The 22,171-nt window shown below is 35.1% G+C and overlaps 3 protein-coding genes across 3 annotated transcripts; all 3 read left to right on the plus strand.

Annotated features, from left to right (window-relative positions):
- Positions 1-8,019: 8,019 nt before the first annotated feature.
- LOC125875734 (uncharacterized) lies at positions 8,020-12,808 on the plus strand. The gene is made up of 6 exons (XM_049556760.1): positions 8,020-8,346; positions 10,938-11,093; positions 11,217-11,349; positions 11,438-11,477; positions 12,246-12,365; positions 12,445-12,808. Exons 1-5 carry the CDS (start codon positions 8,071-8,073, stop codon positions 12,331-12,333), a joined length of 693 nt encoding a protein of 230 aa, XP_049412717.1. The 5' UTR covers positions 8,020-8,070; the 3' UTR covers positions 12,334-12,365; positions 12,445-12,808.
- A 1,257-nt stretch (positions 12,809-14,065) lies between these two features.
- On the plus strand, positions 14,066-15,516 carry LOC125875729 (uncharacterized). The gene is made up of 3 exons (XM_049556752.1): positions 14,066-14,381; positions 14,519-14,595; positions 14,665-15,516. The coding sequence occupies exons 1-3, from the start codon at positions 14,241-14,243 to the stop codon at positions 15,329-15,331; spliced, it is 885 nt and encodes a 294-aa protein (XP_049412709.1). The 5' UTR covers positions 14,066-14,240; the 3' UTR covers positions 15,332-15,516.
- Positions 15,517-16,942: 1,426 nt separating this feature from the next.
- LOC125875718 (ATP-dependent zinc metalloprotease FTSH 2, chloroplastic) lies at positions 16,943-21,710 on the plus strand. The gene is made up of 5 exons (XM_049556736.1): positions 16,943-17,155; positions 18,713-19,953; positions 20,028-20,341; positions 20,519-20,759; positions 21,205-21,710. The coding sequence occupies exons 2-5, from the start codon at positions 18,769-18,771 to the stop codon at positions 21,544-21,546; spliced, it is 2,082 nt and encodes a 693-aa protein (XP_049412693.1). The 5' UTR covers positions 16,943-17,155; positions 18,713-18,768; the 3' UTR covers positions 21,547-21,710.
- The last annotated feature ends 461 nt before the right edge of the window (positions 21,711-22,171 follow it).

The raw sequence follows: 22,171 nt of genomic DNA on the forward strand, positions 1-22,171 counted from the left end.
TTTAATCTCATGCTGTTAGTGACTGAAACCACAACCTTTTGGCACTCATCCCCCACTATCATAGCATATGCATGATTAGTAGTTGGTAAGGGATTCATCATCAATATTTGGCTCCTAGCCTGATGATAAGACTCATTTAACCCCATCAAAAATTGATATAATCTCTGCCTATTCAAATGAGCAACAAATCCTTTAGACTTGTCACAGTTACAGCAAGGAGCAGGAACCAAAGCTTCAAACTCATCCCATAGTGTTTTAAGTTTCGTGTAGTACACAGACACAGAATCAGTACCCTGATGTAATGAGGCAATGTCCTTATGTAGACTATAGGTTCTAGATCCATCTATCCTGTTAAACCTCTCTTTTAAATCATTCCAGACTTGAAAAGCACTGGATGCAAAAGCAATACCACTGGGCAGACTTTTTGACACTGAATTCATTAACCACGAAAGTACAATTGCATTAACCCTTTCCCATTGTCCCCACAGTTCTTCACCAAACATCTCTTTCATACAGGATCCATCTACTAGCCGTACCTTGTTCCTTCCTAGTAGTGCTAGTGTAATGGAACGATTCCATAAGGTATAATTCTCAACACCAATCAATTGAAAGGAAATGATGCTAACTCCACTAATATCAGCCAGACTAAGGAAGAGAGGATGATTGTAATCAATACCTTGTCCAGATACAACATGAAGTGGTGTGGATGTACTCTCATTATGGCCATTGTTGAATGTTTGATCCAGATCTACAGTTGCTCTGTTAGTTTCCATTTCTCTGAAGCTCCAATCAATCAACAGTCGCGGAAGCAAATGACAAACAATACAATTTGAATAACAGATGATCTGCAATTCTACTGGAAAAACTGATAAATTGGTAGCTTAGATCTGCAATTCTACTGAAAACCTGATGAATCTGTGAATCGAATACTCAATTCTTTGATCCAAACACCGATCACCTTCCACAGAGATTGTTGTGGGCGGCTTTGATACCATGAACGTAAGTGAAAACAAGTAGAATTAACAGAAAAACTCCATTAACAAGGAGCTAACATTGAAGAAGAGAAACTCTCATTGTTTGAGTTCAAAGACTAAGTAATACATCAATGTAAGACTAGTATTTATAGCTAATTCCTATTACATTGTGTTACTAACTTCTAGAATCTACTAACAGAAAGTTAGTTATAACTAATTAGTTGGAAAAGACTAATCTGCCCTTTATTAACACTAACAACTTTAACTTGTACTCTCCTTGCTTCATCATCAGCTCATATCTCAACAGTACGGGTGATTCATCTTATTGAGCAAATACGTTGAGTGTTTAGTGTTGTTTGATTGAAGCAGTGGAGCTACATCTAAAGCTAAAGAAATAACTAAGATTTAGCATTGTGTTTATGAAAGCTTACTATGCAGGATAGTGTTGGAGATCCATATGGAGAACAGAGAAAACACAAAAGAAACTAAAGAATAATTGTCTCAATTTATTCATCTAAATACATAGGTATTTATACATAAGAAAAAATATTCTACATTTAATGTAAATTATACAAATTAATGTGCATAATATTCTAAAATTAATGCTACACAATAATCTACACTAAATATAATATCTAGAATATCTCTTATATATATTCTGTGGTGCAAGATATTCTAGATATTATATTTACCTTAGTATATTGTGTAGCATTAGTTTTAGAATATAATGCATATGTATCTAGAATATCTCTTACACTGTTGTACATTTACTTTTGAGTTAAATCGCACATTTTAATAGAAATCAGACATTAATACAAATATTAAAGTAAGAGATATTCTAGACATTATATTTAGTGTAGAATGTTGTGTAACATTAGTTTTAGAATATAATGCACATTTATCTAGAATATCTCTATCCCTCCCTCTCATATTAGTTGATCACTTTTCATTTTGTACGGTGCTTAAGATATCATAAATAAGAAGATAATTTTACTAATTCTCCCCTTAAAAAACTTCTTGAAAATCGTACAAACAAATGTGAACACTTTCAAAAATAATTAATTGTACAGGTAATAAAAAAATAATTAATATTTTTTTGATTTAGTATAATGATCAACTAATATGGGACAGAGACAGTACAAAAAAAAAAGCTCATAAAGTTTGAACATGTGACCTAGACTTTAGAATTTCAAAGCCTAACCACTTGAACTAAGCACAACTTTTGTTTAATTAATGTCACCTTGCGGTACATATCCCTTTTATCTGTTTTTCCCTTTTAATCGTATATACATATTTAATAAAAAATTTCAAGAAAGCAATGTCACGAGACACCCCATAAGCCTTCTTAAATCCGCCCTTGTCATCAACACAACTATTCACTTATTTAGGAACAACAAAGTTTAAGTGAAATTAGAAAGGTCCAAACTAGCACAAAGAAATACAAAAAATAAGCCTATTTTACTTAATCTTATGAGAAAAAATAAGTTTGGCCAAACAGGCTTTAATCTTGGTATTAGTTTATCTCATTCTCATGTGACAATCTTATCCAACTTGGTATCAGTTCATCTCATTGCTCAGGTAGCATAAATTAGTCTCGGTATTAATTACATGATTATAATTTTGGAGTAACTTTGTTCGTAAACCAAACGATTCCTAAAAATCAAATTTGCTATGTAGTGTAATGTCATGATTCGAGACTATCCTTAGTCGTAACTGTCACTTTTCAGCTGAATGCCTTTCAAAGTGAGAGTCTTTCCATTATATAGAGAAAATAAAGATTACACATCCCTAAAGATCCGCCATTCCTATCCCTAAAGATCAGCTATTCTATCTATACAAATCTGCCATTGAATCCCTCTAAATCTGCCTTTTATCCCTCCAAATCAGCTATTCTATCACAATATTTATTCATATAATTCTACAACAAATGTATATGATCATGCTAATTTATATCATTATATAATTACATTAATATATACAATCATTTAGTTGTCTATCATGCTAACATCCCCCCTCAAATTGATGTTGGTGGATCAAGAAGCATCAATTTGCCTACTAGAAACTGATGGCGTTGTCGTGCCATGGATTTTGTAAACGCATCAACTATTTGAAGATCACTGGACACATGTGGAAGAGTAATGACTCCTTTATCTACAGCTTCTCGTATATAATGACAATCCACTTCGATGTGTTTGGTCCTCTCATGAAAAACTGGATTAGTAGCAATCTGAATAGCACTTGTATTGTCAGCGTGGAGAGGAGTAGGATGAGATTGGGGAAATCCAATCTTAGCAAGTAGTCCACGAAGCATACAACCTCGGAGCAACCAGTAGACATGGATCGATATTCAGCCTCTGTTGAAGATTTTGACACACGATCTTGCTTTTTACTCTTTCAAGATATCAACAACTCTCCAAGAAACATGCACCAACCAGAGACTGAACGACGAGTATCAGGACATCCCGCCCAATCAAAATCACTAAAAGCATTAAGACGAATAGGAGAACCACTTGGAAAGAACAATTCGCGAGTAGATGTTCCTAAAAGGTACCGAATGATGCGACGAACAGCCACCAAGTGGAGATGATGGGGAGCTTGCATAAATTGACTAACTTGTTGAACTGCAAAAGAGATATCATGCTGAGTAATAGTAAGGTAATTTAAACTCCCAACTAATTGTCGAAATATAGTTGGATCAGGAAGAAGATCGTTTTCCTCACAACGATACTTGACATTCATTTCCAGTGGAGTATCTACGGAGGAGGAAACTTAAAGACCAGCCAAAGAAATCAGATCCTAAGTATATTTGTGTTGGTTTAGAAATACACCTGAAGCAACATTATAAATTTCCAAACCCAAAAAATAAGTAAGAGTACCAAGATCTTTCATATGAAAAGAATCTTTAAGTTGCTGTTGGAGGCAAGTGATTACTGAAGAATCANTGAAGCAACATTATGAATTTCCAAACCTAAAAAATAAGTAAGAGTACCAAGATCTTTCATATGAAAAGAATCTTTAAGTTGCTGTTGGAGGCAAGTGATTACTGAAGAATCAGTTCCTGTGAAAATAATGTCATCTACATACACCAAAAGAAGAACACAACATGTAGATGTTTTCCGAAGAAACAAAGATGAGTCATATTTGCTCTGCTCAAAAGAAAATTGTAGCAAAGTAGACCGGAACTTATCAAACCAAGTTGTTGGAGCTTGTTTTAATTCATACAAAGACCGCTTCAACTTGCATACATCTGATGTAGGCGATGAGAACAAACCAGGTGGAGGTTTCATATAAATATCTTCTTTAAGATCATCATGGAGAAAAGAATTTTTGACATCCATTTGATAAAGAGACCAGTTTTGTGAAGCAGCAATGGCAATAATAGTTCGTACCGTAGTCATTTTGGCTACGGGTGCAAAAGTCTTCTCATAGTCCACCCCATACTCTTGTCTGTTACCAAGAACAATCAATCGAGCTTTGTACCGATCAAGAGTTCCATCAGAATGAAGTTTGATTGAATAAACCCACTTACATCTAATAGGGCGGACATTTGAAGGACATGAAACAATGTCCCATATGTCATTTTCTTTAAGAGCCAAAAGTTCTTCCTCCATTGCTTTCTGCCAACATTCATGCTTGGAAGCTTGAGAGTAACAAGATGGAACAAATATGTTGGATAAAGTAGAGGAAAATCCATACCAATTGGGAGTACGAGATACTCTTGTAGATCGCCGAGTAGGCTCAAGAGGACCAGATCTTGAAGAATTCTCAGATTCTAGTTGTGGTGCAGTTTCAGGCGGCGGATCAGTGTCGGGATAGGGTAAAGTTGGCCGACGTCGTTCATACACAAATCCAGGTTTGAACCTCTTAAAAGAAGATGATAAATCCTCAAAAGTAGGAAGAAGAGGAGAAACAGAAGATGAATCTACAATCGTAGGAAAGAAATACTGATTCTCAAAGAAAACAACATTTCTAGAAATACGAAATTTGTGAGAACATGGATCATAACAAATAAAACCTTTTTGTGAAGTACTATAACCCATAAAAGCACATTTAGTAGATTGTACAGAAAGTTTATTGCGTTGCGAAGGAGGCAAATGCACAAAACAAACACAACCAAATGTATGAAAATCACTATAGTTAGGATTTTGGTGATAAAGACGAAAATATGGAGACTCAAGATTTAGCACTTTAGATGGCAATCTATTAATTAAATAGACAGCAGTAGACAAAGCTTCCACCTAATATTTAGATGGTACAGATGACTCAATCAATAAAGTACGAGTGACATTTAAAAGATGCCGATTTTTTCGTTCAGCAACTCCATTTTGTTGTGGTGTATATGGGCAAAAGTGTTGTGAGACAATCCCTTTGTCAAGCAAGAATTTTTTGAATTCATAAGACATATATTCTCCACCAGAATCAGATCTTAATAATTTGATGCATGTAGAAAATTGAGTCTCAATATAAGCCAAAAATGTCTTGAACATGGAAAATATCTCAGATTTAGATCGAAGAAAATACACCCATGTAAACCGACTATAATCATCTATGAATGTCACAAAGTATTTGAAATGAGCATGAGAAATAATTGGTGAAATGCCCCAAACATCACTATGAATGACATCAAAACACTTTGTAGCACGACTACCAAAATTAGGAAAAGGAAGAGTTTTACTTTTGCCTAATTTACAAGTAGAGAAATCAATGGAAGCAACTGAAAATTTATTTTTATTTCCCAATAAACCAGAATTTGATAAAAGAGACAACACAACAGAATTTGGATGTCCTAAACGCTTATGCCAAACCTCAGTTTTACTAGCAGTAAAAGTACAAGCAAAAGATAGAACAGGGGGAATGGAAAAGTGTATAAGAAACAATCGTCCAACTTTAGGCCCCTTCGCGATTATCGTCCCCGACACCTGATCCTGCACAAGACAACCATTACGAGAAAAATTCACATCACAATTGTTATCTACCAATTGTCCAACTAAAATAAGACTAGTTGAGAGCTTTGGTGAAACAAAAACATTCTTGAAAGTTAGAGTAATGTCCCCAACCTTGGTTATGGGTAAATTACTAACATTGGCAATCTGTATTTGTGATGGACCTTGATACTTATGAACATTTTTTAGGATGCTCATTGAGTTGGTCATATAATTGGAAGCGCTTGAATCAACAATCCAAAAATTAGATGTAACATCATTACCTTGTAATCTCAATGCTGAAAAGGCTGACACGATCATTTGTTGTACCATTTCAGGAATAAGAACTTGTCCTGAAGATGAGTTATCATCAGTGGAACCATTTATCCTAGCTTGAAAAGCATTGATCCTACGATTTTGAGGGCACGTGGGACACTCTTTAATAATGTGTCCTTGTTGTTTACAATAATTACAGAACTTCTTGCTACAATTGCTAGCAATATGACCATATTCCTTGCAACTGTAGCATTGAGTTCTACTCATATCCCTGCCCTTTCCTTTACCTTGAGCAGCAAATGCAACAGTGACATCATTTTCTTTCTTAAAAGCATTTTGTGTGACAAGACGTTGCTCTTCACGAAGTAATTCCCTAAAGCAAACATCCAAAGAGGGAGACGGGTCACGATTCATCAAGTTAGAGCGAACACTCTCAAAGTCGGAGCGTAATTTCATCAAAAATTAATCTCGCTTGCTTTGCTCATGAACTGCATGAATCACTGATAGGGATTCAGTAGGTATTTTGGCATAGACAATATCTGTAAATTCTGCCCATAAGTTTTGAAATTCAGCCCATAAGTTTTGAAATCCAGAAAAATAATCCTGAACAGAAAGACCTCTTTGAGAGTAATTAGCAATTTCATACTCCAACTGAAAGCATCTTGCGCTATTATCTTGGTTGTAAACCTTTTGGAAGTAATCCCGCATGGCCTTAGCTGTCTTGTACAACTTGAGATTAAGAACAATAAGAATCCATGTCATCACCCGAGCATCTTTAATCTTCCATTCACCTAGCTTTGTTGCATCAGTAGGAGCAGGATCGCTTCTATCTATATGGCCCCATAGTTCTTTGTCGGTGATAAATAACTGAAATTGAAACTCCCAAGAAGAATAATTTTTTCCAGTGAAACGAACACTGAAGGATTCAAAGTGATGTGAATTTATGCTTTTGAATAGCTATAAAACTACAAAGACTCAAGAAAGCACCTAGAATGACCAAGAACAAAATTCCCAGGAGATAGCCAAAAACCAAGATTTTCAAAAAAATAAAATAAAAGGAACCACAGATGACTCTATGAAACAAGACAGCCAAGAGAAGGCTCTAATACCATGTCAATTTTCAGCTGAATGCCTCTCAAAGTGAGAGTCTTTAATTTCCATTATATAGAGAAAATAAAGATTACACATCCCTAAAGATCCACCATTCCTATCCCTAAAGATCAGCTATTCTATCTATACAAATCTGTCATTGAATTCATCTAAATCTGCCTTGCTATCCCTCTAAATCAGCTATTCTATCACAATATTTATTCATATGATTCTACAACAAATGTATATGATCATGCTAATTCATATCACTATATAATTACATTAATATATACAATCATTTAGTTGTCTATCATGCTAACAGTAACACGGTGCTTGGAGTCACTAGTAACCTCAAGTTAAACCATGATTTGCCTTGATACTAAGATTCATACATATAATAATTGAATATAACCATTACGGAAGCTAAACTGAGATAAATCTAAAACAATGAATAGTCAAAATAAAATCATTTGAACAAATCATAAAACTAAAACTATTGTCTCCAAGTGCTGAAAAATGATGACATACTCCAAGTGACATTAAACTCGATCGGTCCATCACAAATTGGCTAGTGAACGATACTCATTGCTTATTCATGATGGATGTTACTTATATAAGTATTTCGAAGTCCATTTATCTATTTTGTACATTTTAACAAACTTAGAGGATCAAAAATTGTTCAAAACTATAAATATGGAACCATTTTGTCATTTCTCGTATAATATATATATACACACTATAATTCCCTATACGGCGCCTCTGTTTTTTTTTCCTCTGAGAGAAGAGAAGAGAGGAACAAAAAAACAAGAATGGGTTCATTGAGTGGTGGAAATGGAAGTTTATGGGGAATGGGATTTTTCCATTCTCAAGAATGGAATTCTGGAAGAAGAAGAAGAAGAAGAAGTAATGGTGAAAAATCGTCAAATTCAGATTCAGTGGATGCAAATGGTGGAGCTGGTTATCGTTTTCCTTTGAAGCAAGCTGTGACTGCTAGCTCTCTTGCACTTACTGGTGACACCATAGCTCAGCTTCGTGACCGGTGGCTCAAGAACAAAGATAATCTTCCTGACCCATCTCATCCTAAGGTTAATTTTCTAAAAAAAATTCGAATTTGGTGTAATTTATGGTTGCTTATCTAGTATAGTAACCAACTTTATTGGCTTTTGGAGTTGTGGGGTTTGAAATGTTGGTATTTCTTGAAACCCCACTTGGATTTCTTGAACCCATTTTGGGAATTTGGGGAACTTTATGAAAGGTCATGTTTGGTAGTTGTGATAATGTGAATTGTCTGTTTGTTAGTTCATGACTTGGTAAATTTGATTGCTTTTAATTTTTATCTAACAATGAGTTAGGTTGAGAAACTCAGATGAGCTCATATTAAGTGAAATTTTGACTGATGATGTAACAAAGTTGAAGCTATTCTGCTTGTAATAGTGTTAGTGTAGGAAAGACGTGTCAAATTTGAATATTTGACAATGAAGGGAAGAAGAAAGTGGAGAGAAAGAAGTTTGAATGGGGTGAAATTTATGCATTGAGAGAAGTATGAAGGTAAAAGAATAGTTTTTGAAGCAATTCATGTTAATGCGATTATAGTAAACACGAAAGAGCTCATTTTGGCATAATCACTGTTCTTTGATAATCATAAATAGTAAGTATTCCAAACCAATATTGATGTATCAGTTTGAAACCGATATTTATGATCTAAGAGGTAATTAGTGGGATTCAAATGAAAATGATGTAAGAAATGATGGAAAAAGAGGCTTGCCATCTAACGAAATTTATGGTCTCAGATGTCATTAGATGTCATTGTTGTCTACCAGAGTGTATCTGTATTGCACATAGATTCTTGTTGCTGTCCAAAAGATAGTTCATATTCTAGGTATAAAATATTGCCTCGAGGTGGTCTTTTTATGGAAGCATGAGTGTGGTGCCTCCCTGTGCTTTCAAGAACAACCAAGCAAAGTGGGAGGCAGGAATTAACAATGTCCGAGTATGTGCCTACTTCCACATATTTTGTTCCAGTTTATATTCTGTGCAGTTCCAATGGAACAACTTATTCCTAATCAATAGGCTCATTATGCCTGTCTTTTTTGCCCCTAGTGTATGTGCTTTTGGTTCTTAGCTCAATCTATATGGTTACTTATCTATGTTTTTTTTTATGTCTTCTCATCGTAGTTGTCTCTGTCTTTAAATAGGTTACATATCCTCATTCTCTGACTCTGTTATTGAATTATAGACTTACATGACCCAAGAAGTAATTTCATATGGTATGTAATTTTACCTTTAAGTAGCCAAATTAAAAAGCTTAAGAAAAGATAGTTTCTGGGACAACCTTAGCCTCCCTTCAGCTGGTGCTTTACCTGCTTTAATCTCTTTTCGAAGATTAGTGTTCTGTCTATCACTAGTCTCTTTTGAGGTTTTCAAAACATTAGCAGCTGAGAATTTCTGGTTTTGAAGAGCATCATGCTTAGAACATGTTTTCATAAAATGGTTTACATGCACTCTACTATGGTCAATCTCTTTGGCACATAGTGTTTGTGATTTAACCAGTCACATGTACTATATATATGTGCCTTCTGTTTTCCCCCTTATCAGTAACAAAACTTAAATTTGTAATTAGGTTATAGCTATTGATCCTCTATAGACAACAGGCTTGAAAACAATGTATTTCTATTGGCTTTTGTCTTCCTAAGCACAACGTGTTGATGGTCTTTTCAGTCATCACTCTTCCAGTGATTAACTTGTTCCATTATTATTGACCTGCCAGTGTCTATTAACTTATCCATGTGGAGGTATACAATATCGCATGCTTCCATAAAGAGAAAAGAAAGGCCAAGCGAAAAGAAATTCTTGATTTATTGCTTGTATTTGTGCTGTTGACACTACATACAATTAGGAAAAAGGAAAGGGATTACTTGCTAATCAGCTTCTTCTTTTATTCTCTTTTGCATGTTGGTGGGACTAGGGGGGCTAGAGTTTGCATATCCTTTGATATTTTTGATTATCTTATTCTCAGAAGGGTGGAGTGGGTGAGGGGTAGGGGTTAATAAGTAAGTACTCTCCTGTACTCCTACCAGAGAAGAAGCAAATGGAGAAATCTTCTCCCGTGTGGTGCCTAGTACTGCCCTCATGTACAGACCAAGAAAAAGGTCAATATTCCATCCACCTTTAGCACCCTCTCAAGCTTCACAACAAACGCTTCCTTAATTGATCACTGCACCATACACCAGCTCCATTTGCATATTGGCAACCTTACAATTACTTGACCTATTTATTATGTACAATTACTTGATAAAAAGATTTGTCTTTCTGTCAATATTTGTTGACCAATCAACCCCTTTGGGAAATTTCATATTCTTAATGAACTATTCAAAGTGGTGATCATTGGATTTTCTGTTCTTAAACATAATATCCAGCTTTAGGAGTTGATGTTAGTTGTACACTGAATTGATTCTCACATTTTGGCAATAGCTTATCTATATGTTTGCTAATACATCTTAACAGCTAAATATTTTGCATGTTTTTCGACTTACTCAAAGAAAAGAAGAAACTTTGTTTGTATGCTATGTACTCTCATTCAATGACTTCCATTTGTTATTTGATTCACTGGATTAAGAATGTAACTTTGGGAGTATTCACACACTAATTTGAATTTTTGCTATAATATGCCTTTTAGGATATGATTGGTGCTCTCCTATCTGAGCATGACTGGCTTCGGTCCATCCGGATGGCTTCATATGGATTTTTGTTATATGGTCCTGGTACTTATGCATGGTACTCGTATCTTGACAGATGTATGCCCAAGCAAAACGTGGAGAATGTAATGATGAAGGTAGTTATGCTTCTGAGAAGAACCTCTTTCATGATGAGCTTGACCTACCAATGAAGAAAGAACTGCTTCTATATGAGTTTGGCCTGTCCCTCTAACTAGTACCTTTAATACTCTTTGTTTCAGGTTTTATTAAACCAAATAGTGCTAGGTCCTTCTGTAATAGCTGTTATCTTTGCATGGAATAATTTATGGCTGGGGAAACTTTCAGAACTTCCAAACAAGTATCAGAAAGATGCCCTTCCAACTTTATTGTTCGGTAAGCACTTCCATATGACATACCTTTGCAGGTTGCTTTAACTCCTTCTCCCTAGTGAAGTTTGATTTCATCCTTCATTCTCTTTCAGGATTTAGGTTCTGGATCCCTGTCAGCATTTTGAACTTTTGGTATGTCTTTTACTACTCCTTAGCCCCTTCCCCAATCCTCATCCCAAAAGATGGACAGATATAAAACAAAAATTTCTCATAATCTCTGTTTGTCTAGCTGTAATGGAGATCTTCTCATTCTCGTAAAAATGTTTTTTCTGAGATCATAGATGTTATTTTTACATCATTTGCTTAGATATCTTCTCTATTACCCTTGCATACCATGCTCACTACCTCAATTAGTATCAATGCCGGAAGTCACATCTAAACTGTTCCGTTTCTGGAATTGTTTTCTTACGTTTCATTTTTCTTTGCATTCAGCATTTGTTCAGCAATACAGTCCATATGTTGGTAGTGTTACTGTATTTTGAGCTATGGCTTGTGCACCTGCAGTCAATTTACTGGCTTTAAGCTTGTTTTCTGAGAATCTAGAGTGTTTTGCTTTTACATAAACGACTTGTCACGCATCTGCATTGGGTGTGAGCATGCATGTAAGATTATTAATCTCCACAAAGGATATGTCACTACGTGCAGCCCTATCGCTTGATCTCACAGAACACTTATTTTGTCATCAGATTCTTCATTGGCAGTTGTAAATTTCTCTTTTGTGCTGCTGAAAGGATTTTCATTTATGGTTTGGTGTTATTGAATTTTATTGATCTTTATCATCAGACAAACTATTAGCATAAGGCATATGCAAATCACATGTTTCTCTCTTTCCATCTATTTGGTTCTGAAAACATGCTACTGTTAATGAAATATGACAACTTCTGTGTTGAAAAATCATAGGGCGATTCCTCTTCAAGCTCGTGTTGCTTTCATGTCTATGGCTTCTATATTCTGGAATTTCTGTTTGTCAGCAACTATGAGCAAGTAACTGCCATCGAAAGGATTAGCAAGGAAGAGCAGGTTAGCGCACACGCCTAGCCCAGTATTTTAGTTTTAGTATATGTCATGTCACATATAAATATTAATCTGCTAATTTTAGGATCACACAATTGATATAAACGTCAGTCAAGACACAGAAAATGATGTCTGGATGCAACGGTTGAAACCATTCTGATTTTCCAAAGGTGGCTCGCACCAGGTTCGACAGTGCCTCAGCTCGCACTAACTACATATGATTTGTTTCGTCATTGCTACAAGTTCTCCAAGAATATAGTTTTCTTCAGTTTACGAGTGCTATAACGGAAGACATTTGATTGGCTTGTTCGACCAATTCTTTCGTTAATTTGCTTTCTTTGTCTGGTTTTAGGCCTTCTTTTCCCTGTCTCAAAACAAAGATTTTGCAGTACATAATTTAAAAACAAGTGCTGCTACATTTTATATACGAAATGATCATGTCAAATTCTTCTGCTTATGTGTTATTATTATATCATTGATAAGCATAATGTCAAAGTCATATGTATCGGTTACGCCTCAATTTTAAACTAGTTGAGCTCGACTATATGAATCGTTCCGTGAGTATTCCACTTCATGAATTTATTATTCTTACGTTCAGTCTCCTCTAGCTTCCGTTCTTTAGAATTTGATTCATTTCTCACTTATGACGGTTCTGCTTCTGAAATTCCAAATATCTGATTCATCAAAACTCTGTAAAACGAGAAGACAGTGAAAGACAGGAACTGTCATCCGTTGATCTTGCTGCACTGGAAAGTCACTTTAAGGGTGTGTTTGGTAGGGAGGAAAATGGAACATGCGGAAATAAGTTGGTTTCTTATTTATTTTCTGGTGTTTGCTAAGTAAGCAGAAAATATTATCCCAAAAAGTGTTTGACTTAGCACAAGAACAATAAATAGAATGAAAATTTTAGTACTCCTACCATCCATCTTTAATTGTTCACTATATTATTTTTGAATGTCCAACAATACTTGTTCAGTTTATGATATCAATGAATAATTTATCATTTTGTGTCTATTTTACTCTTGCGATTAAGTACTATTCATTTTTTAAAGTTTAAATGACTTATATTCGATAAGGGTGCTTTGGTAAAACTACTACGATCATTTACTGCTCTTAAATTTCTTTGTCAAATCAATAGTGGATAACTATTGTTGGACGGGGGAGTAGTAAATTTAATGATTATAGTTTATACTATCTCCGTCCACTTTTAATTATCATAGTATTCTTTTTTAGAGTCAGACTATAATAACTTTGACTAACATTTTACGATATATTTTTTCATCATATTGATATGCAAAAAAATGGAATTTATAGTACTTTTTGTATAGTTTTTGAATATCTAAATTTTTTGTTTAAAATATCGAATTAATGTAATTTAATTTAACTTTGAAGATTAGTCAAATTGATTTTCGAAAAGCGCAACATGATAATTAAAAGTGGACAGAGGAAATAGTAAGGATAAATTAGGAACTAGGTGATAAACTATCTGTTGATTTTCCAAACTAGATAAGTAAAAATGAGCATTTTTTTGAAGATCATTTTTCTCATTTTTAAAGAAAATATTTTTCAAAAATTTTGATCGAACAAGAAAATTATGTTTTTCTCCTTATCAAACACACCCCAAGCTAAATTATGAAAAGAATCTATCTCTAGAACCAAGTCACTTATACCAACTACACAACACACAGCCAAGAACAGGATTCTTTGCTTCTCTATTAGACAAGCACCTTTTGATTGAGAAAAAGAATAACATTTCACCTCAACACACAGTATTATAGTAGTAATTTAAAGAGAAACTCAAAAGCTGCTATACATCAAATATATTGTGCCATTAATTCTCCCAAAACTGAACAAAGGTAATCAAGAGGAAATTCTACAAACATGAACAGCAACAGGCCTCATAATTTTACACCATATGAAAATTGGAGCAATGGAGAGTGGCGTGATCCTAATTCACATGGACCTGAGCACAGATGGCAACCCATTTTCCCTCGTCCTCCGCCTCCCCGAGATATCCCTCAGGTATTCTCGACATGAAACATAGATATACATGTTAGTTCAGTGTTGAGAACTTTAAAGATTGAACGTATCAAATTTAAATCTTGAATCCGACACTAAAGAAAGCTCCTATAATTGATTTGATTTTTTGTGTTGCACAGAATCCTAGACGTGTCGTTCATGATCCATGGTTGCCTGTAACAGAGAGACCATTTCTAGTACCTACTGGTGCAACAAGGTAAACTTTTGTTCTATCTTTTTATTTTTGTCAAAATACAAGATTGATCATTTCAAGAACCACTTGCAGTTATCCATATCCAGGCCAACCACGACGTAGGCTAACTCATCCTCCTGTTCGCGTTCTAGTCCATAATGATGATGTACCAAGACATGGATCATATCAGAGACCAAGCCAACTTCCATTTGATTCTCCTCCTCCTCCATGGTTTATGCAGAGCAATGAAACGTCGAGGGATGAATCAAAATTGAGCCCAAATGAGCAAAAGGCAACCTTGAATAAGCTCAAGAAAGAAATCTACAATCCTGTACAAGCAAAAATTGCAAAACAAGTTGGCCTTTACTTTAGAGGCTTGAACAATAACATGAACAACACTACCACCAACGAATCGAGCAAGGATGAGGATGGCAAAAGATGTTCAATTTGCTTAGAAGATTTTGAGCCTAAAGAAATGGTGACAGTCACACCATGTAGTCATATGTTCCACGAAGACTGCATCGTTCCATGGGTGACAAATCATGGCTCGTGCCCTGTCTGTCGATTTGCTATCTGTGAAAGAATGAAACAGGACACAACAGACTCATCGGCGCCAAGGACTAGTAGAGCAACAAACACAATGCCACCACATGAACTGATGATGGAAAGGAGCCTGATTTCTATAATGAGAGCATTTGATGAAACTTTTGAATTGGATCAAATTAGATCCCTTCTCTTACCAAGATTAACAAGAGGCTAAGTGGGGTTGCTTAAATTTTTAGGCTAATGTTACTACTTGCCTTTGGTTTATTACTTGTATGAACACACAAAGAGAACATGTATTTGTTCTGTCTTACAAATGAATTATATCTTACTTTAATAAAAAAAATGTATCTTTCACAACTTGATGTATGTACATGTTTTGATAAGGTCTAGATTCTTGTAAGTGGAGATTTGTCAAGCTACTATGCAATTGTTTGTTATCTATTACTCGCTCCGTCTCAATTTATGTGGCACCTTTTGAATTTCGAGATTCAAACTACTAGTCTTATTTTGACTGTAATTTTCTCATATATCTTTTCAATATCTTGAATTATGAATTTATCGAGATTTATAATACTTTTTTAACTTAGTTTTCAAATTATGTATGTAAATTTTATTTTGAAAAGGTTAAAAGTTAAAATTATACTGTTTGACTCTTGAAATTTAGACCGTCACATATATAGAGAGGTATATTGAAATTGCAGTCACTTCTTCAGATGCTTATATATAAAAGCAAGTTTTCCATCAAAAGTAACAAATCTAATCCTTTTAGGATGACTAATTTCCAATTAAAGGTCTTGTACATATTACTTCCGTCCACTTTTAATTATCATAGTTTACTTTTTTAGAGTTAAATTATAAAAACTTTGACTAACATTTTACGATATATTTTTTCATCATATTGATATGTAAAAAATTGTAATTTATAGTATTTTTCATATAGTTTTTGAATATCGAAATTTTAGTCAAATTGACTTTAGAAAAACACAACATGACAAATAAAAATGGATGGAGGGAGTAGTTTAAACTATTTCACTGCATCATACTAACTAAATTATAAAGCTACTAAACTTAAAAAATTTCATCCTACTCTTAATCAAACTCTTCTAATAAGGTCAGAGACGAATCTAAGATTTGAAGTTTAGAAGTATTGAATTTTATCTTTTGTTACTAAGTTCTAAATTAGTAAAAATTTTGCAAATATTGAATAAATCATTTTCTATAACAAATACTAGATCTAAACAAATGTTATTTAACAATCAACATAAATATACTATATTTAAACTAACAACACATACAAACAAAAAATTACAGAAGTTACAATTCCATCTACACTTTGTTTGGATGGTTGTTACCCGTTGTATTATATTATATTATTAGTTTAAATACAAAGTTTGTTTTGATTGTCACTTAAATTTTATAATATTGTATCCTTTACATCCGTCATTTGGTAACACAATAAGACTCATTTTGTATAACGACTGATTTGGTGTAATTGTGTCGTTACCTTAATATTTTCTTTTCATAATAGTTGTACCACGTACCCTACAATTTCTTATAGATTTATCATTCAAATCATGGATATATGACATTATATAACGAAGGAGAACGATACATCTATCAGAACGTTGTTTCATTAAAACAACACAATACAATATAATACAACAGAATATAATATAATACGATATATTATGAAATTATGATATAACAACCATCTAAACAAAGTGCTAAGCTCATTGTCCCACCATATACACCACATAAATTGCTTATATGGTTATGATAAAACCACCAAAGGCAAGAAATAGAAGCAATTTGACTAAATTACTGGCCACTCAGATTGATGAAAATCTGCCATGAAAATCCAAAAACATTCTCAGAAAATATATCTCAGAATCATCCATTGAGATAAAGCCACGTACCCAAATCCCAAGCCACATCTGTTCCCTCTAAATTAACCTTACAACTCATCTTCTTCATCATCATCTTCTTCCCTTACAACCCTTTCTGTTACTGAGTAATCTTTCCTCTTTCAACTTATCAGGTACTTTCTCTTACTCTTCTACTACTGCTAGACTTGTATTTGAATGCTTTAGCTCTGAATTTGAAGTTACTAGCTGCCCTTTTATGTTTGGCTCACAAACTGTTTGTTATAATGCCTCAGTGAATGATCTTTCACATGTAGGCTGTAGTTTGTAAATGAAAAGGAAACACCCACATCAAGATTTGGTTTAGTTTGATCTTTACCCCCACCCCCACACACAAAAATATGCACTTGGCGCAAATCTGGATTAGTTGGGCTCCAAAGTGGTTACTGGATACTGGGTGGGAAAACCAAAAAGAATATAGCTTTGGCTTAGTTTCTTGAAATGGGGGAAAGGGGATTTTTGTTTACTTCAAGGTTGATTTTTTATTTGAATTTTTGACATAACTAAGTGTGTTGTTACTTGTCTCACTTTGATAGCTTGGATAATGATGAGGGAAGTGATACCCAGATGCCAAGCTAACATTTTTCTACAGAACGTGTTGAAATTGGAAATAATTGTTTGTTATTATGCCTCAGTGGATGATCCTTCACCTGTAGGCTGTAGTTTGTATATGAAAAGAGACACCCACATTAAGATTTGGCTTAGTTTGCAATTTAGCTCTGAAAATAGACTTTTCGATATGTGAACCTGGATTAGTTGGGCGTTGAAGTGGGTATTGGATACTGGGTGGGAAACCAAAAACAATATAGATTTGGCTTAGTTTCTTGAAAGTTGAAATTGGGAAAAGGGATTTTTTACTTCAAGGTTGGTTTTGGATTGGAAATTTTGGCATAACAAAGTGTGTTGTTACTTGTCTCACTGTCATATCTTGGTTAATTATGAGGGAAGGTACCCAGGTGCCAAGCTAACATTTTTCTAGAGGAAATGTTGAAATTGGAAATAATCGAAGGCTTAAAACGAGTGATTTTTACTTTAAGGATGGGTCTCCTTCATTCTCTTGCAAATTGCACAATTTGAAATTGAAAGAAGCATTCGGAATCATGTCTCTTTTTAACTATCTATGTAAATGTGAAGATTTGAGGATTCTTTTGATATTTTATGGGTTTTTAAAACTTAAACGGAGATTCATGTTTTAAACTATTTTTCTTTGTTATACTTGTATTATATACATGGTAAACCAATAGAGTACAGATGTGTGCAAGTATCGTTATGTATGCTTGCAGTTCCTTATTAATTTTTCGTGTATTTTAAAGAATATGCATGAATAACCCATACCTATATCAGATCTGTTTGATACAGGTATTCTAAAAGTAAATGATTCATGTAATATAGGTTAACTTCAAAAATCAGTTGCGAAGCATTTACATGCCATCAATAAAGGGAACTAGGAGTTCTTTTTGATAGATGAAATAAGCTTAAAATGGGTTGCTGAATTGTCATCATTGAGATCAGTGCTACTTGAGATGAAGAACACAAAAGGGAAAAAGTTGTCATACCAGTGTTTTCCCAATAATTTTTGAAGTAATTTTTATGGGCATGATGTCAGTCCTTTGCCTGATTGATTTATTTCCTTGTAACTTGCAGTTGTCAACTTTATCATGTTTCCTTTGCAGATTTATCATTAGAAGTGAACTGTGCAGGTTCTTGCTTCTTTTCTGAGTGTATCAACATGGCTACTTCATCAGTATGCATAGCAGGAAATGATTTGTTTACCCATAGAACACAGAAAGTTTTTAGGAAGGAGATCTATGGCAGAAAAATTTCATACTCCTCAAATCTTCCATCATCTAGAAAAACATCAAGAGTAGTTGTAAAAGCATCCCTTCAGCAAGGGCCACATGAAGGAAGAAGAGGCTTTCTCAAATTATTGCTTGGAAATGTTGGGCTTGGAGTGCCTGCTTTGTTAGGTAATGGGAAAGCCTATGCTGATGAGCAAGGTGTTTCTAACTCAAGGATGTCTTATTCTAGATTTTTGGAGTATCTGGACAAGGATAGGGTGCAAAAAGTAGATTTGTTTGAAAACGGAACCATAGCTATTGTAGAAGCTGTATCTCCAGAATTGGGAAACCGGGTGCAAAGAGTTAGGGTACAACTACCTGGACTCAGCCAGGAACTCCTTCAAAAGTTCCGGGAAAAGAACATTGATTTTGCTGCTCACAATGCTCAAGAGGACTCAGGTTCTCTCATATTCAACTTGATTGGAAATCTGGCTTTCCCGCTTATTTTGATTGGTGGTCTTTTCCTGCTATCAAGGCGGTCTAACGGAGGAATGGGAGGTCCTGGTGGGCCTGGTAACCCACTAGCATTTGGTCAATCAAAGGCTAAGTTCCAAATGGAGCCAAACACTGGTGTGACATTTGATGATGTTGCTGGTGTAGATGAAGCAAAACAAGATTTTATGGAGGTCGTAGAATTTTTGAAGAAACCTGAGAGATTTACTGCAGTGGGGGCTCGTATTCCAAAAGGTGTTCTTCTTGTTGGTCCTCCTGGTACTGGGAAAACCTTGCTAGCAAAGGCAATTGCTGGTGAAGCGGGTGTTCCATTTTTCTCAATTTCAGGCTCAGAATTCGTTGAGATGTTTGTTGGTGTTGGAGCCTCTCGAGTCCGTGATCTTTTCAAGAAGGCCAAGGAAAATGCTCCTTGCATTGTATTTGTTGATGAAATTGATGCTGTTGGGCGGCAAAGAGGGACTGGAATTGGAGGAGGAAATGATGAAAGGGAACAGACCCTGAACCAACTATTGACTGAAATGGATGGTTTCGAAGGAAATACTGGTATAATAGTTGTTGCGGCAACCAATCGTGCAGATATTCTTGACTCTGCTTTGCTGAGGCCAGGACGATTTGATAGACAAGTAAGCATCTGTCCTTGCCTCCGTTTTTTAACTGAGACTTTTGCAAGAAACTAAAATTTACAGCTCTTATCTAGGTATCCGTGGATGTTCCAGACATCAAGGGAAGAACAGAGATCTTAAAGGTTCATGCCGGCAACAAGAAGTTTGATTCAGATGTGTCTCTTGAAGTCATAGCCATGAGGACACCTGGTTTCAGTGGAGCAGATCTTGCTAACCTCTTAAATGAAGCAGCCATTCTTGCAGGTCGACGTGGTAAGACAGCAATCGCATCCAAAGAGATTGATGATTCAATTGATAGGATAGTGGCTGGTATGGAAGGAACAGTCATGACTGATGGCAAGAGCAAGAGTCTGGTGGCATATCATGAAGTTGGACATGCCATCTGTGGGTGAGTGCTGCACCATTAGCTATTTACTCCTAGCTCCCAATTTGCATCTATCATATAAGCATTTTTATGACAATATTATGACTCTATTATTGTGTTGGCATTTTAATTACCCAGCACTGATTTCAACAGAATATCCTGGTGAGCCTCTAATGGCACTATGTGTTCTTTGCCTTGCAGAACTCTCACTCCAGGGCATGATGCTGTACAAAAGGTCACTCTAATCCCACGTGGTCAGGCAAAAGGTTTGACCTGGTTCATTCCTGCAGATGACCCAACCTTAATATCCAAGCAGCAACTCTTTGCTAGAATTGTTGGTGGACTTGGTGGAAGAGCTGCAGAAGAAGTGATCTTTGGTGAACCTGAAGTGACCACTGGTGCTGCTGGTGATTTGCAGCAGATCACTGGTTTGGCAAAACAGGTATACATGTTCACTGTATTTTTTGTGTTAAGGATTCTGGAATGGAATATATGTTGAGGTAATCTGTGGAGACTAGAAACTCTACAGATTGATTGGTTTGAATTAACCTATACTCCCCCCTTTCCTTCAAAAGATTATAGAGATAATGAGCGATATAGTTATTCCCTCTGTTTCAATACAATTTATGTGGTATAGTTTGAAAGATTTTTGGAACTTTTGATCTTAAACATGCCATGAAATTTCTATGAATGAGAAGTCTAAAGTTAAAATTGTTTTCAATTATAGAAACGTGACATTCATTTTGGATAAGACTAACAACAAAATAGTGCCACATAATTGGAACGGAGCGGATAGTTTTATCTTCTTTTTTAAGTCTGAAACTTATCATTCTGAAGATCTCGTTCTCGATGACTTAGTCCTGTAAAATGACAAACTGTGTATGCAGATGGTTGTCACTTTTGGGATGTCTGAACTTGGCCCATGGTCACTCATGGATAGTTCAGCCCAAAGTGGTGATGTAATCATGAGAATGATGGCCAGGAACTCAATGTCAGAAAAGCTAGCTGAAGACATTGATGTTGCTGTGAAGAAGCTTTCAGACAGTGCATATGAGATTGCATTGAGCCAAATCCGCAGCAACCGCGAAGCAATTGATAAGATTGTGGAAGTCCTTCTTGAAAAGGAGACAATGACTGGAGATGAATTCCGTGCTATTCTCTCAGAATTTGTTGAAATTCCTGCTGAAAACCGCGTCCCTGCTGCTGTACCTACCCCAGCAGCTGTATAATAGCTTGAACATATACTGCAACTTGTACAATTCATATACACTTATCCACCTAATTGATCTAGAGTATAAACAATAGACTATAAGAAAGTTAAAACACTTTTGTGCATTTGTGTTGGAAGCAATTTTTCACATTTGAAATAGAACTAGTCTTTTCTTCATTGTAATGCTATGAGTTGTTTCCTTTGCTTTGAGCATTACTCGGTGCACAAACTCCTTGTCACGACTCAATTCATCGAGGGGTTAGTTTAAACATCAGGTACGAATAAGTTCTTATCCTCGAGCCTCTCATAGCAACAACAACAACATACTAATATGATTCCAAAAGTGGGGTCTGACCCGGAATAAACTACTACTTATTTCATTTGAGATAAGTGATCTAAGAGGAATTATCTTTAACTATACATTGTTTTATTTATCTACTTAAACTATCACCCATGTATATTAAAAACACACTCTAATGTAGAGTTTACCTACACATGATTGTTAACGAGTGGGAACAATATCTGGCCATAGAAGTTCAAACAATAATCTTTGCTTAAATAACCAGTCGGATTTATTGTTTGTTTTTCTTAGTCGATATACAAAATTATACAATTACATATATTACGGCTATTTATGTTAATTC

This window comes from Solanum stenotomum, chromosome 9 (assembly GCF_019186545.1).
Source record: "Solanum stenotomum isolate F172 chromosome 9, ASM1918654v1, whole genome shotgun sequence".
NCBI classification, from domain to species: domain Eukaryota; kingdom Viridiplantae; phylum Streptophyta; class Magnoliopsida; order Solanales; family Solanaceae; genus Solanum; species Solanum stenotomum.

Coding starts and splice junctions, on each gene's coding strand:
- LOC125875734 (XM_049556760.1), top strand. CDS start 8,071: ATGGGTTCATTGAGTGGTGGAAATGGAAGTTTATGGGGAATGGGATTT. Junction 8,347..10,937: donor CTGACCCATCTCATCCTAAG/GTTAATTTTCTA, acceptor TATGCCTTTTAG/GATATGATTGGTGCTCTCCT. Junction 11,478..12,245: donor GTCAGCATTTTGAACTTTTG/GTATGTCTTTTA, acceptor GAAAAATCATAG/GGCGATTCCTCTTCAAGCTC.
- LOC125875729 (XM_049556752.1), top strand. CDS start 14,241: ATGAACAGCAACAGGCCTCATAATTTTACACCATATGAAAATTGGAGC. Junction 14,382..14,518: donor CTCCCCGAGATATCCCTCAG/GTATTCTCGACA, acceptor TGTGTTGCACAG/AATCCTAGACGTGTCGTTCA. Junction 14,596..14,664: donor GTACCTACTGGTGCAACAAG/GTAAACTTTTGT, acceptor AACCACTTGCAG/TTATCCATATCCAGGCCAAC.
- LOC125875718 (XM_049556736.1), top strand. CDS start 18,769: ATGGCTACTTCATCAGTATGCATAGCAGGAAATGATTTGTTTACCCAT. Junction 19,954..20,027: donor CAGGACGATTTGATAGACAA/GTAAGCATCTGT, acceptor GCTCTTATCTAG/GTATCCGTGGATGTTCCAGA. Junction 20,342..20,518: donor GTTGGACATGCCATCTGTGG/GTGAGTGCTGCA, acceptor TTTGCCTTGCAG/AACTCTCACTCCAGGGCATG.